The sequence below is a fragment of the Pristis pectinata genome, chromosome 5 (genome assembly GCF_009764475.1).
Source record: "Pristis pectinata isolate sPriPec2 chromosome 5, sPriPec2.1.pri, whole genome shotgun sequence".
Taxonomy (NCBI): Eukaryota; Metazoa; Chordata; class Chondrichthyes; order Rhinopristiformes; family Pristidae; genus Pristis; species Pristis pectinata.
In genome coordinates, this window is record NC_067409.1 from 56,981,617 (window position 1) to 56,996,655 (window position 15,039).

Sequence of the window (15,039 nt, forward strand, 5' to 3'; positions counted from 1 at the left end):
CTCACTCTCTAGGTGGTGATAGCTGTGAATGGCTCCTTTCTAGTGGCCGATTCCTTGGTGAAAATGTGTGGCAACCTAATGGCTGCATGATGCACAAATACAAAATTAGGCAAGTGACTTTGACTTAATTTTCTATCAAGTTCTATGTGGATTGTAACATCAACACAAATTAAGATGATTGAAGTCTATAAAGTTATGAGAGATTGGAAGCTGGAACACGCAACCTGAGGGACTGGTGGAGGCAGAGATTCTCATAACGTTTAAATAACTAGAAGAGCACAAGGCATAAAAAGCTATGTGCCAAGTGCTGGAAAATGAGATTAGTATGGATGATTATGGTTGGTATGGATATATTGGGCTGAAGAGCCTGTTTCCCTATTCTTTGACAATGATATCCCCATATTGTACAATACCAAGCTGTCATGCGAGATGTTTAGGAAATGGCAAACACCTCTTCACGAAAATAGAAAGCATTGTCATCTTAGGATATTTTAGTGGAGGTATTTTGTATATCAATACATCTGATTCTTTCACACTGCTCTTCTCAATTTGCAGAAGGTATTAACCACTTTTGATTTAGGAACTAGTTGGGGATCCGCAGTTTAAAAAGCTGAAGTTCTTTCTGAAAAGAAATATGAATCGTAGTTACCATCACTTATAAGATTAAAAAATGAAAGCCTTGACTAATCTTACACAAGACTCAGCATTCTCCTTCTGATGCTGAGAAGTTCTAGTGCACTCTAGTGGTACACTTTAACTGTTTGGTTACTCGTATGCCATTCCTGGCTCGAAAGTTTGTTTCAGCATCGACCAGCCAGGCATTGTACATATTGGAGTTCACATTTCTAAGGGCTGAAAGGTAAGTAATTGATTTGCTTGAAGGAGCTTCCTTCTGCTTTTGTGTTGGGAAGGTTGTGTTGTCTCAGAACCACCCAACAATGGTGGCATGTTATGGTAGCAGTTTGACCAAATTTCTCTTGCAATTGGAGTGTTGTATGGGGATTGATGTTGTCCTATGTGCCCTAATACAGAAATTGTGTCAGGGGTCCAAGGGTGCCTGAAATTTGCCTCTCAAATTTCCAGATTAACTAGAAGCAACAAAGAAATGGTTATTTTGACATTTCACTTCAGAAAGCAAATCTATTTCCTGTAGCATAGCATAGTGTGCAGCAGGTTTTGGAAACACTGTGTTTTTGCAGTTGAATTTTATCTTATTTGTATTTCTTTGGACTTTTTCTACCTTTTCATGTTCGCTGATTTTAAAAGTGAAGGGGTTTTAAACAATATTTTTCCATGACAATCCACCCTCTTTATTTTTGTTGCCTTGTGTAAAAAGTGACTTTACAGCTGCTGTCAAACCCATATTATTTAAAATGCCAACATATTACCAGTCATTTTGACTAGAATGCTTATTTTACTTTATTAAATAAGTGATTTTGCTGTAATAAATCAATGTATGATTACTTCGCTAAGTTGGGGTAAAAGTGGTGGGTGAACTTGTACAGGAAGTGCATATGTATCATGTACAATCAAATATGCAAAGGGATATTTGTACCTCTTATTTTACAGAAGTCTAAATTTTACAAAGGACAAAAAGGTCCAATATGATCCACTCCTGTCATTGATTCCCTGTTCAAATACTTCCATGGACATAGTTGAATCCACATTTCTGTTCTCACCCACGATTTGCATAGGAATCAATAACTTGCCAGCGTTTAACTATTTATTGTGTGAGTTATTGGAGGGAGGTGGGGGCGGAACAACAGATGCTGGCAGATAGATATAGAATTTGCATATTTTCTGTTTTCAGAAAAGTTGAGGTAAAAGGAAAATTCCAGTGTATGTAAAGATAAATGGATTTGTCTGATTTTTTTTCATGTTATTTGACGAACCTTTATATTCCATCCAGTGTATGGTGTTAATTAGATTAGTTGTTCATTCACAAATCCAGGTTGAAGTTGAACAGCATTCCCTTTAATGTCTTTGACGGATTTTCCCACAACTGATATTGAACTATTGGGTCTGTCATAATCCATTTTCTTGACCTTTCCTTAAATAATGGAGTGATACTTGGAATTTTCTAATCCAAAGGCATATTTCCAATTAGTGCCTGCACTAACTTGTGGCAAGCTTATTTGGCATTTGAATGGCAAATGCAGCAATATCTTGAAACTAATAGGGAGGTTGTGGCGATGTTGCTTTTTTTGTGGTTATGAGGAATGGAGCAAATCATTCAGCAACTTGTGGCATTTTGCAACCATCGGATGTCTCTTCCTTGCAGCAGTTACAAGAATTGTTCATACATTGACAGTGACAAATTGATTAAATTTAATGTTGTTTGGAAAGCAAAATTTGGATGATTGTAAAGAAAAGTTCATCTGCATACATTCCAGAATTTCATTGCTTTTATTATTGTTCTTCTCCAAGTGCACTTGTCCAGGTGGGATACATGCTAGTTTGCTGAGGGAACCAAGGGTGAAAATTTCAATATGAGCATAGTGCCAGCAGATTGGTAGGTTGCAATTGCTAGGTTTTTTTTAAGAAAGGAATGAAAGATAAGTACTATTAGCCTAACACTGGTGTTATGGAAACTTTTAGAGGCATTAATCTGGGACAAATCAATTGGGTCCTGAGAAAAATGCAGATTGATAATTGAAAAGCACCATCATTTGTAAAAGACAAATAGACTTTCAAAACTCATTCAATGAAATAACTGACAATGGATTTGCCAGTAAGGTTCAAGCTCTTAGAATTTAAAGGGCAGTAGCTACATAGATATAATAGTAGATAAGGGGCAAAGCAAAATAAATGATGCTTGTTTGTTTTCCAGCCTGCAGCCAATCTCTCCCTGTCCTTATTTGGTCTAAAATGAAAAATATATTTGCTTTTGTAAAAATACAAGCCACAGTTTTGCTTGCTTACGCTGTGTTTTGACAGGGTAAATCTCTGGACGGAGCTGTCTCCTTTCAAACCCAAGAGTGCAATTTAAGTTTTTGGGGGTCTCATTCAGAGATGTTTAAAACCTACTGTGAATTTAAATTACCTAAGATTTCAAAATAATATAACTAAAACATCAAGTTAAATCTGTTTAAGTTTAAAAACAAATGTAACAGCTTGCATTTTCCTTTCCAGTTTGGGAATCCCAAGTCAGCTGATTGGGAACTCTAGTCATATTCTAGGCCTGGCTGGTGTGGGATCAGAGAAGTGGATTCCCCAGCTTAAAGCCACAGCCAGCATGAAGTGATCCTCTGTAATTTTATAATCCAACCTTTGTATTGTCAGCAAACGTAGGTATATAGCTCCTTATTGTATTTTACAAATCATTAAATATAGTGATTAATTGAAACTGCAGCATAGGTCCTTGAAGATAATCCCCAGTCACTCCCTTCCAATTGAACAGATATTTATTCTTCTTCTTTCTTTTGTATATCACCAAACCAGTCTACTAACCTTATAATTTAAATTTAGTTAAGAATTTCATGTTGAACCTTACTGATTTGTCTCTGTGTATACATCCTGTCATTAGATGTGTCCTACTCTTATTCTAACTTTTTTTTCTCCAATTGTGGAAAATTTTCAGTGCCCAATTACTCTCCCTTCAATGATTTTAGTAACTTCACACAGACTGTTATAATTTATGTTTTCCTAATTTCCCCTTCTCAACTCTTGGAATCTATAGTATAATTCCATCAAGTTCTGTGGGTTTGTTAAACTAATATTTTTTTCTGGATTATTTAATAATTATTTTTGTATATTCTCAACCTCTGCTGTGAAAGCTGACACTTTTTTGGCCTAAATTTTGTAGTAAAAGTGACATTAAAACCATTGTTGCTTACTGTTATGGAACATTAAATTGCACAACAATTTCTGAATACTGGGTGTACACAGTTAACTACAGAAAACCAAGAAATTGGTCCTCGTGGTTCCTTTTTCTCCAGAAGTTGTGTTATCTGGTTTGGAAATCTCATTCAAAGTTGGCATATTTGTGGTTGCACTAAACATGGCAAAATTGGCTAAATATTAGGTATTTCAGTGGAAGCTAATCCTACATTTTGAATGTTGCCAAACAACCCCTCTGGCACTGGAAATTAACTTTTACAAATGCGTTAACTGATTCCTGGAGATTTTAGTTCCTGGAGGTTTTAAAACAAGTCACAAAAACTTTTGTGTTCCATTTTATCTGTATCGAACATCTCTTGATCCCATCAACTCCTGTTGATTTTTCTTTTGGTGAATGATTTAGAACATCGAACAGTATAGCACAGGAATAGGTCCACAATGTTGTGCCGAACCAATTATATTAGTAATAAAATGTCCAACTAAACTAATGCCTTCTGCCTACACAACGTCCATATCCTACCATTTCCCTCACATTCATGTGCCTATCTAAGAGCTTCTTGAACACCCCTATCGTATCTGCTTCCACCACCACCCAGGCAGCGCATTTCAGGCACCCACCAGTCACTGTGTGGGGGGAGAAAAATGCCCCCCACATCTCCTTTGAACTTTCCCTCTCTCACTTTCAATGCATGCCCACTGGTATTAGATATTTCAACCCTGGGGAAAAGATATTGGCTGTATACTCTGTCTATGCCTCTCATAATCTTATAAACCTTTATCAGCCTCCATCGCTCCAGAGAAAGCAACCCAAGTTTGTCCAACCTATTCTCATCGAACATGCCCTCTAATCCAGGCAGCATCTTAGTAAACCTCTTCTGCACCCTCTCCAAAGCCTCAACATCCTTCGTGTAATGAGGCAACCAGAACTGAATGCAATACTCCAGATATAGCCTAACTATAGTTTTATAAAGCTGCAGCATAACTTCCTGACTTTTGAACTTAATGCCTCAACTAATGATGGCAAGCATGCCATATGCCTTCTATACCACCCTATCAACCTGTGTAGCCACTTTCAGGGAGCTATGAACTTGGACCCCAAGATCCCTCTGTTCATCAACATTGTTAAGGGTCTTGCTATTAACAGTGTACTGTCTCTTTACGTTTGATCTTACAAGGTGCAACACTTCACATTTGGCTGGGTTGAGCTCCATCTGCCATTTCTCTGCCCATATCTGTAACTGATCTACATCCTGCTGTATCCTTTGCCAGTCTTCTATGCTATCCACAACACCAATCTTCATATTGTCTGCAAATTTATGAACCAACCCATGTACATTTTGATCCAGGTCATTTATATACATCACAAACGGCAGAGGTTCCAGTATGGATCCCTGAGGAATGTCACTAGTCACAGACCTCCAGCTAGAATAAGTCCCATCGACCACTACCCTCTGTCTTCTACGGGCATGTCAGTTCTGAATCCAAATGGCCAATTTATCTTGGATCGCATGCACCTGGATGAGCCTCCCATGAGGGACCTCGTCAAATGCCTTACTAAAATCCATGTAGACAACATCCACAGCTCTACCTTCATCAATCACCCTTGTCACCTCGTCATAAAAACATCGAATTATTCTAAGGTACACTTCCAAGTTCTTGATCATTTCAGTAAGGATTCTTCAATCTGGTTAGCTAAAGTGCAGATTTGTTTTCTGTGTTCACAAAGGTCCCAAGCTTCCCTTTGAAGCTGGTTTGTTTTGTATTTAATCACCACAATTTCCCATATAAAAAAACAATAGAATGTCTGTGGGCAAGTGCAATGAGTGTTTAGCGTCATTTGTTTGGTGCTGGCTGCAAAATCTAGGTCAAGTAATTCAAGAAATCTGCCTGTTCCTTAGTCTCACATGCAGTATTGCCCAATTGTGTTTAAAGTAACTACTTTTTGATTGGGGCAGGCACAGTAGTGTAGTGGTTAGTGTAACGCTTTACAGTGCCAGTGGCCCGGGTTCAATTCCCGTTGCTGTATGTAGGAGTTTGTACGTTCTCCCTGTGTCTGCATGGGTTTCCTCCGGCTGCTCCGGTTTCCTCCCACGTTCCAAAGACGTACGGGTTAGGAAGTTGTGGGCATGCTGTGTTGGCACTGGAAGCGTGGCGACACTTGCGGGCTGCCCCCAGGACACTCTACGCAAAAAGATGCATTTCACTGTTTTGATGTACTGTACATGTGACTAATAAAGAGATCTTATCTTATTAATTGTTAAACTTCTTGAAAGACATCCAAGATATTTTCCCTATCTGTGGGTCTTTTGTTCTTTGCTCTTTATTATACCTATGTCCTTCCTGATCTCCACTTTTCTTTGTATTAATACATGCTTTAATCTTGAGTTAATGCTCACCTCCTCTGTTGATTTTGTTTGGTCATTAACGCTTGTTCACCTTGGATGTATTTACTCGTTCAGTGTAAAGCTACATATTGTTCAGAGCATATTGTGGTAGTTAACTGTGTTATTAATTGGTGACTGTCTTGGTCAGTTTGTTTCATCCTGTTAAAATTGGCCATTTTAAAATTGTGGTAGTGGTATAGTTTCTTCTATTGAATTAATTTTTCCACTTCTAAATGTCTAGTTGTATGGTATAGTGTAATTGTGCAGATAATTTTGAGGCATATTGTTAATTACTTTATTATTTTGTAGTTAAGACTAATGGAATTATAGTTATTTCTTTTTTCCCCCTCAATTTCAAACATTGGCTGCACATTAGTTGCTTTTACTCGTTTGTTAGCTTTCCAGTTCCCAGTTGCACCTGGTATCAAAGATAAATACTGGTATTTATCTCTTGTGAACATGTTTAATGTATCTTAGATGTACATACCAGGCTACAGAATATTGCAATTGTTAGTAAGCTGAAATATAGGGCAAAAAGTGCTGGAAATATTCACCAGTTCAGGAAGCGTCTGTGAAGAGAAAAACTGTTGACATTTCCAGTCAATGACTTTTCATTAGACCGATGAGGATTTCCAGCGTATTCTCTTTCTATTTCACGTCAAGGGCTATTTTACTTTAGTTAGCACTTTTTAGATTAGAACAGATTGCTGGTAAGTTTCCTTCAATTTTGATCTTGGGTCTTCTTGAAAATCTATCTTGGTCATATTGTGTCAATTCTTTTCAGAATGTATATTTACAAAAAGGAAATTATGATAAACAAGCCTTTCAGAAATCTTTGAGCAACTCTCAATATGCCTTCTAATTTTACCCATGTCATAGACTAGTATTTACCAACAACTGAAATAAGACTGACTAACCTGTAATTTCCTGAATTATTCCTGTTTCCTTTTCCTTTGAAGAGGGGAAGTTATAATTTAAAAATTCCAACATAGCTAAAAATCATGTCAGGGTGATTTCACTGCCTTAGATTGTCTTCAGTGCCATTTCTTTTTGAATAATAACTTTTATATTTCCTATTCTGGCAGTTCCCAAGTCAAATCAGTCTTGATTGTTGGGGTTCCCTTTGTGGCAACCACTCCTCCATTCTGGTCTTTTATAGTCAGTCAATTTTAATCTTCATCTTTTGATGTTGGTAGTCCAATTTATTTTCAGTTTTCCTTTGTCCATTTGCAGCAGCCTAGGAATGGTGTTGGTAAAAGGCCTATGGTTCTTGTTACATGTCAAAAATTTCACTCTTTTAGGATTTCATGTAATGGTTTGGGTTTGCCAGCTTGTCTCATTTGATTTTCCACAGCTACTTTTGTTCTCTGTGCAGTGCAGGGTGATTATTTAAAGTCTTCTGAAGCGCAACATTTAGAGATCACAACTTGTTTTTGAAGTGCCTTCATGTGTTTTAAGCTGCTGTTGAAACTGTGGGTCTGTTCAATCACAGATGTTTCATTTTCATTGCAATGCCACTACTAGATCAGATCTTGAATTTTCCTAGTTCTCCAATTGTGTATACAGTTTTTACAACTTTTACATATGGTTATTTTATAATCCTTAGTAGAAACCAACAGCATTGCACTTGATCCTGCTGTTATTCCCTTGAAAACAAACCCTTTAATCCCTCATTTAATGGCAGTTTTCCTTCCCTTCATTGTCATACCATTAACTTGTCTGTTGAAATCAGTTTTGCCGTCTTTTGTCTGCATTTGTATCTCCTATTGCATGTGCTATCCTTATTTTTGTTTTAATTTTAAAATATTTTAATAATTATGTTTTACACTAGAGGGGAAAGTTCTATTAGACATAAAGGACAATATTAAAGAACAGTTCCTACACATGTTAGTTGTAAGCCAATATGGGGCATTATATTTTGGAAAGCAAATCAGGTCACATATTAGAAAGTAAAAATTTCAGTGGGCTAGAGAAGCATAGAAAGATAAGGATTAGTAAACATTTAATTAAAGCTTGAGACACAGGTCTCTGAGGCCATTACAAAAGAAATCAAGCTGAATATGTTTCTAGAGGTTTAAAATAGAAAAATGAAATGTTTAATGAACTTAAATTTGGTTCTACAATATCTGGAATACAGATTACTGGTAGACATCTAAAAGCTGCACTATCATTGGAGTGGAACCAAATCCTATTTGCCAGATGACCCTGAAATTGCGAAGTTATACCTATGTAAACTCCTTTACTCACTAGAGTTCAGAAGGACAATGTGATCTTTTTGAAATGTACTGGTTTCTGAGAAGAAGCGATGGGGTGGATTTTTCTACATAGTCACTGAGTATTTTTAGGATTGAGATCAATACGGTCAGGTAGGAATGTGGACTTTGAGGTAGATTATTGTCTTGCAAGGAGGAAAATATTCAAAAGGCTGTTCAGTCAACTCCAATTCCTGATGTTCTTGTCAAGGAAACCTGAGCAGGCTGGGTCTCTTTCCCCTTGAAAATGAAGGCTGCGAGCTGACTGAATGGTGGTCTTTAAAATTATTTACTTGTACAAAGATCTCTTCCTCTTGTATTGAAGAGAAACTTAGAAACCATTTATATCAATAAGATGACAAGTGGGAAATTCAGAAGTAATTTTTTTTATCCAGAGAGTGGTTAAAATGTAGAATTTGCTAGCAAATGGAAGAGCAAAGACAAATAATAAACATGTGTTTTTGGCAAACCCAGATGTTGAAAGGCTTAATTGAGAAAGAATGGGTTGAAGCTCAAGATCGTAAGAACTAGCATGGACTGGTTGGTCCAAATGATCTATTCCTTTTCTGTGTATGCTATATACTGTAATTCTATATTTGAATGTATAATTTGTATTACTTAGTATGACCATTTTTCTTTCCTTCAGTGAAGTAAAGAGCTGTCTTATGAACAAATACATAACTTTCATTGGAGATTCCAGAATTCGGCAGTTGTTCTACTCCTTTATTAAAATTATAAATTCTGGTGTCAAAGAAGAAGGTAACAAGGTATGTTTCTGTTTTCATTTACTTTGATTTGGACTGAGTGAGAATTAGAGGTCAGGATTTGGATTGGGAAATTGTTTCAATTGACATCGTATAATAAATAACAACGCCTGTGCTCAAGAGCTTCTATTTTGGTTTTGACTTCAGAGATTTTCTCCAAATAATCCAACTTAACGTAGCTTCAATATAAATACACCAAATCGTCTAATTTTAGAAATGTGTCAAGGTTTGTTGCACAATTTAGAAATGTTTTATCTGCACTGTAACAATTAGTTGTATTAACTACTGAGGAGCAAAGAAGTGTGGAAGGTATTGAGCACTGGCAGAATGGGCTAAAATGTAACTATACTGTATGTGTTGTCAAAATATCCAGGAACTCTCTTCTCTGGAATATTGAGTAAAAGGGCAGGGAAGGCAATGGGTAGAATCCGCTACTATGGTGTGGGTATGGAATCGCACATACTTCATACCAGATAAGGACAATAGACTTCATTCCCAGATGCATATTAGTGAATGATATAGAGTTTTAAAACAGCATGGTAGTTGTAGTCACTTTTACTGTTAATATTTTTTAATTCTGCAGTTCTTAATTTACTGAATTTAAATATGCCCATTTGCCATGATGATTTTCAGACTCTTGTCTCTTGATATTAGTCCAAGGCTCTGGATTACTCATTTTTGGCAGTCTCTTAGCATCAATGATTACTTGCTTCCACTTCCGTTCTGAGGTTGCTGATGAGGTCAGATGAGGTGGCTGATGGGGTTGGTGAGTTAGTAGTTTGGGAGGTGGTGTACTTATTCCACCGTTTACACCGGGCTTCTTCGTGCTCCCAACTTATGGCCTCTAGCTTCTTGATTGCTTCTCTTCAATTTTGTCATTGGCTATGGATTCCCACAAGTTGGTGGGAATGATACATTCTTTTCAGGAGACTTTCAGAATATCCTCAATCTCTTGCCACAACAGAGCTCAGAATAGTCTGACTGTTTTGAGAATTTTAGCAGATTGCTTCCATTCCTTAAGGTTCTGAAGTCAAAAAAGGTGCTTTGTAAATGTAAGATTGTTTACTCATCTTTTGTCGTCTTTGAGTACTTAACTTCGGCCAATTTGTCATAATTGAGAATATGGCTCTAATCATACAGAAATTTCCAATTGCTTGCAGTGTCCAACAATATAATTTATTTTAATGCAAGAAGTATAACTAGTAAAGCAGGTGAGCCTAGAGCCAGGATTGGTACATGGAACAACAATGTTGTAGCCATTACAGAGACTTGGTTGACTCATATTGCAGAATTTAGATGTTTCAGACATTATGGAGAGGAATGTAAAAGAGGTGGCAGAGTTGCATTACTGATTAGGGAGAATGTCACAGTTGTACTTGGGACATCTTGGAGGGCTCATCCGGTGAAGCCATATAGGTAGAGGTCAGGAATAAGAGGTGCAATAAATATTGTGAGGTTATATAATAGGCCTCCCAATTGCCAGCAGGGGATGGAGGAGCAGATATGTAGACAGATCATGGAAAGGTATAAAAACAACAGGGTTGTTGTAATGCATGATTTTAACTTCCCCAATAATGACTGGGACCCCCTTAGTACCAAAAGTTTAGATGAGGCAGAATTTCTTAGACACATCCAGGAGTGTTTCTTGGAAACAAATGTACATAGTCCAACCAGGGAAGAGACTGTACCAGACCCTTTACTGGGGAATGAGCCTGTCCAGGTGATCAAAGTTTCATTGGGGAGTATTTTGGAAACAGTAATCATAATTCTGTAAGTTTTAAGGTGTGTGGATAAGGAGAAGCTTGGGCCTCAGTGAAGGCGCTAAATTGGGGCAAGGTCAATTACAACAGCATTAGTCAGGAACTGTGGAAAGTAGATTGGGAATGGCAGTTTTGGGGGTAAATCCGCATCTGACACGTGGGAGTCATTTAAAGGCCAGCTTGTTAGAATTTGAAATCAGCAGTTTCCTGTGAGGATGAAAGACAAGGATGGCAAGGTTCAGGAGCCTTGGATGACAAGAGATACTGTAAATATGATCAAAAAGAGAAAGGAAGCATGTGCAAAGTTTAAGTAGCTGAAATTTGATGAGGCCCCTGAGGAATATACAGCGGCATGAAAAAGTTTGGGCACCCTAGTCAAAATTTCTGTTACTGTGACTAGCTAAGCGAGTAAAAGAGGATCTGATTTCCAAAAGGCATAAAGTTAAAGATGACACATTTCTTTAATATTTTAAGCAAGATTGCTTCTTTACTTCCATCTTTCACAGTTTCAAAATAACAAAAAAGGAAAAGGGCCCGAAGTAAAAGTTTGGGCACCCTGCATGGTTAGTACTTAGTAACTTCCCCCCCCTTTGGCAAGTATCACAGCTTGTAGACGCTTTCTGTAGCCAGCTAAGAGTCTTTCAATTCTTGTTTGGGGGATTTTCTCACATTCTTCCTTGCAAAAGGCTTCTAGTTCTGTGAGATTCTTGGGCCATCTTGCATGCACTGCTCTCTTGAGGTCGATCCACAGATTTTCGATGATGTTTAGGTCGGGGAACTGTGAGGGGCCCTGGCAAAACCTTCAGCTTGTGCCTCTTGAGGTAGTCCATTGTGGATTTTGAGGTGTGTTTAGGATCATTATCCTGTTGTAGAAGCCATCCTCTTTTCACCTTCAGCTTTTTTACAGGCGGTGTGATGTTTGCTTCCAGAATTTGCTGGTATTTGATTGAATTCATTCTTCCCTCTAACAGTGAAATATTCCCTGTGCCACTGGCTGTAACACAAGCCCAAAGCATGATCGATCCGCCCCCGTGCTTAACAGTTGGAGAGGTGTTCTTTTCATGAAATTCTGCACCCTTTTTTCTCCAAACATACCTTTGCTCATTGCGGCCAAAAAGTTCTTTTAACTTCATCAGTCCATAGGACTTGTTTCCAAAATGCATCAGGCTTGTTTAGATGTTCCTTTGCAAACTTCTGACGCTGAATTTTGCAGTGAGGATGCAGGAAAGGTTTTCTTCTGATGACTCATCCATGAAGGTCATATTTGTGCAGGTGTCACTGCACAGTCGCACAGTGCACCACCACTCCAGAGTCTGCTAAATCTTCCTGAAGGTCTTTTGCAGGCAAACGGGGGTTTTGATTTGCCTTTCTAGCAATCCTATGAGCAGTCCTCTGGGAAAGTTTTCTTGGTCTTCCAGACCTCAACTTGACCTCCACCGTTCCTGTTAACTGCCACTTCTTAATTACATTACGAACTGAGGAAACGGCTACCTGAAAACGCTTTGCTATCTTCTTGTAGCTTCTCCTGCTTTGTGGGCATCATTTATTTTAATTTTCAGAGTGCCAGACAGCTGCTTAGAGGAGCCCATGGCTGCTGATTGTTGGGGCAAGGTTTGAGGAGTCAGGGTATTTATAAATCTTTGAAATTTGCATCACTTGGCCTTTCCTAACGATGACTGTGAACAAGACATAGCCCTGACATGCTAATGAAGGTCTGAGACCTTGGTAAAAGTTATCTGAGAGCTCAAATCTCTTGTGGTGCCCAAACTTTTGTATGGTGCTTCTTTCCTTTTTTCACTCTAAAATTGTACGGAACAAAAATAGTACACTAATCTTGCTTAAAATATTGAAAAGAATGTTTCATCTTTAACTTCATGACTTTTGGAGATCAGTTCATCTTCTACTCACTTAACTATTCACGGTAACAGAAATTTTGACCGGGGTGCCCAAACTTTTGCATGCCACTGTAAAGGAATCAGGAAGGAACGACGGTTCTGGTCGGTCTGCTATCGGAAAGAAGAGGGTGAAAAAAAGACTTGCGCGGATGTTACCAGGACTGGAGGGATTGGGTTGTGGGGTAAGGGTGGCTAGGCTAGGACTGGAGCATACGAGGCTGAGGGGGGACCTTTATCAAGGTTTATAAAATCATGAGAGGCATAGATAAGGTGAATAGTCAAGTTTTTTTCCCCCAGGGTAGGGGAGTCCAAGATTAGAGGGCATAGTTTTAAAGTGAGAGGGGAAAGATTTAAAACGGATCTGAGGCGCAAGCTTTTTTCATACAGGATGGTGAGTATAATCAAATGATCGTCCAGAGGAAGTGTGGTCAAATGTATAACACCATAAGGTATAGGAACAGAATTAGCCATTTGGCCCATTGAGTCTGCTCAGCCATTCAACTGTGGCTGATTTTTTTTTGTTTTCAACCCCATTCTCCTGCCTTCTATCCGTAACTCTCACCCACTTGCCAACCTATCAATCTCTGTCTTAAATACACATGTCTTGGCCTCTATAGCTGTTTGTGGCAATGAATTCCACAGATTCACCACCCTCTAGCTGAAGAAATTCCTCCTCATTTTAGTTTTAAAGGAACATCCCTTTATTCTGAGGCTGTGCCTTTGGATCCTAGACTCTTCTTCTAACGGATACATCCTCGCCACGTCCACTCGATCCAGGCCTTTCATTGTCTGGTAGGTCTTAATGAGATCCCCCCTCATCCTTCTGAACTCCATCGAGTACAGGCCCTGGGATATCAAATGCTCCTCATGTTAAGCCTTTCATTCCTGGCATCATTCTTGTGAACCTCCTCTGGACCCTCTTCAGGGCCAGCGTATCCTTCCTTAGAAATGGAGTCCAAAATTGCTCAAAATATCCCAAATGTAGTCTGACCAATGTCTTATTTAATTTCATTACCAACAGGGCCACCCCTTCCCCTTCTGCCCACCTGTCTGTCTTTTCGATAAGATGCATATCCTTGGATATTTAGCTCCCAGCTCTGATCCTCTTTCAACTATGTCTCAGTGATGCCCACACCATTGTGCTCATCAGTTTCAATCTGCACTGTAAACTCATTTACCTTATTACGTATACTGTGTGCATTCAGATACAACACCGTCAGTCTTGTATTCACTGCCTCCCCTCTCAAAGTCATCTCTGTGTTGCCTGAAGTTAGATTCCTAATCCTTTCTAATCTCTCTATCCTTTTTTTAATTCTGGAGACCTTAATAACCTCTCCTGCCCTCTCCTTCCCTTTAAACTTTTCCTCAATTTTCCATGCCATTGAAACCCCCCTCACCACCACTGTGTAGTTTAAAGCCCCATCTTCAGCCCTAGTTATGCAATTCGTCAGGGCTCTTGTCCCGGCATAATTCAACTAGAGCCTGTTTCATCAGAACAGCTCCCTCCTTCCCCAGTACCTTGCCAGCGTCCAGGTAATTCTCCCCCTTCCTGAAGTGTCACAGTCTTTGAAACTCAGATTCCAGCTCATCAGCTTTGAGCCAGAGTTCCTCAAGCAACTGACACTTGCTACAGATGTTGTCACCAGGAACCACATGAGTAGTAGAGTATGGAACCTGGAGGTGGAGGGGGATGGAAATGGGTCATGGGGGCTGTGGGAAAAGGATCAAAAATGGGAGGACAGGAGGAGGATCGGAAAGAGAGTGTGGGAGTGGGGATCACAGGAGGTGCAGGTTACCTGAAATTGGAAAATTCAATATTCATACCATTGGGTTGTAGACTACCCAGGCAGAATGAGATGTTGTTCCTCTTGTTTGCGTTGGGCCTCGCCCTAACAGTGGAAATGGCTGAGGATGGACAATTCGGTGTGGGAATGGGAAGAGGAATTGAAATGACATGCAACTGGGAGCTCAGGATGGGCACTGAGGACAAAGGGTGGAAAGTGCCAGGAGTCACGGAGGGAGTGGTTCCTGTGAAAGGTAGAAAGGATGATGGTGAGATCTACGAGGTATGTTGATATTCTAGGGTGTGTCGATATTAAGAAGGAGGTGGTATTGGATCTCTTGAAAACAATGGAATCTGTCCC

The 15,039-nt window shown here is 39.1% G+C and overlaps 1 protein-coding gene across 3 annotated transcripts in view; it reads left to right on the top strand.

Moving 5' to 3' along the window:
* The window catches only part of casd1 (CAS1 domain containing 1), a 95,115-nt gene that overhangs the window by 33,286 nt on the left and 46,790 nt on the right, over positions 1-15,039 (top strand). Inside the window, exons 3-4 of one of the 3 annotated variants that reach the window (XM_052015829.1) lie at positions 13-109; positions 9,123-9,243. In XM_052015829.1, coding sequence (XP_051871789.1) covers positions 13-109; positions 9,123-9,243 — 218 coding nt within the window. Of the gene's footprint in view, positions 1-12; positions 110-3,141; positions 3,288-9,122; positions 9,244-15,039 lie in introns of those variants that run through there. The other 2 variants (XM_052015830.1, XM_052015831.1) reach the window with 2 other exon arrangements.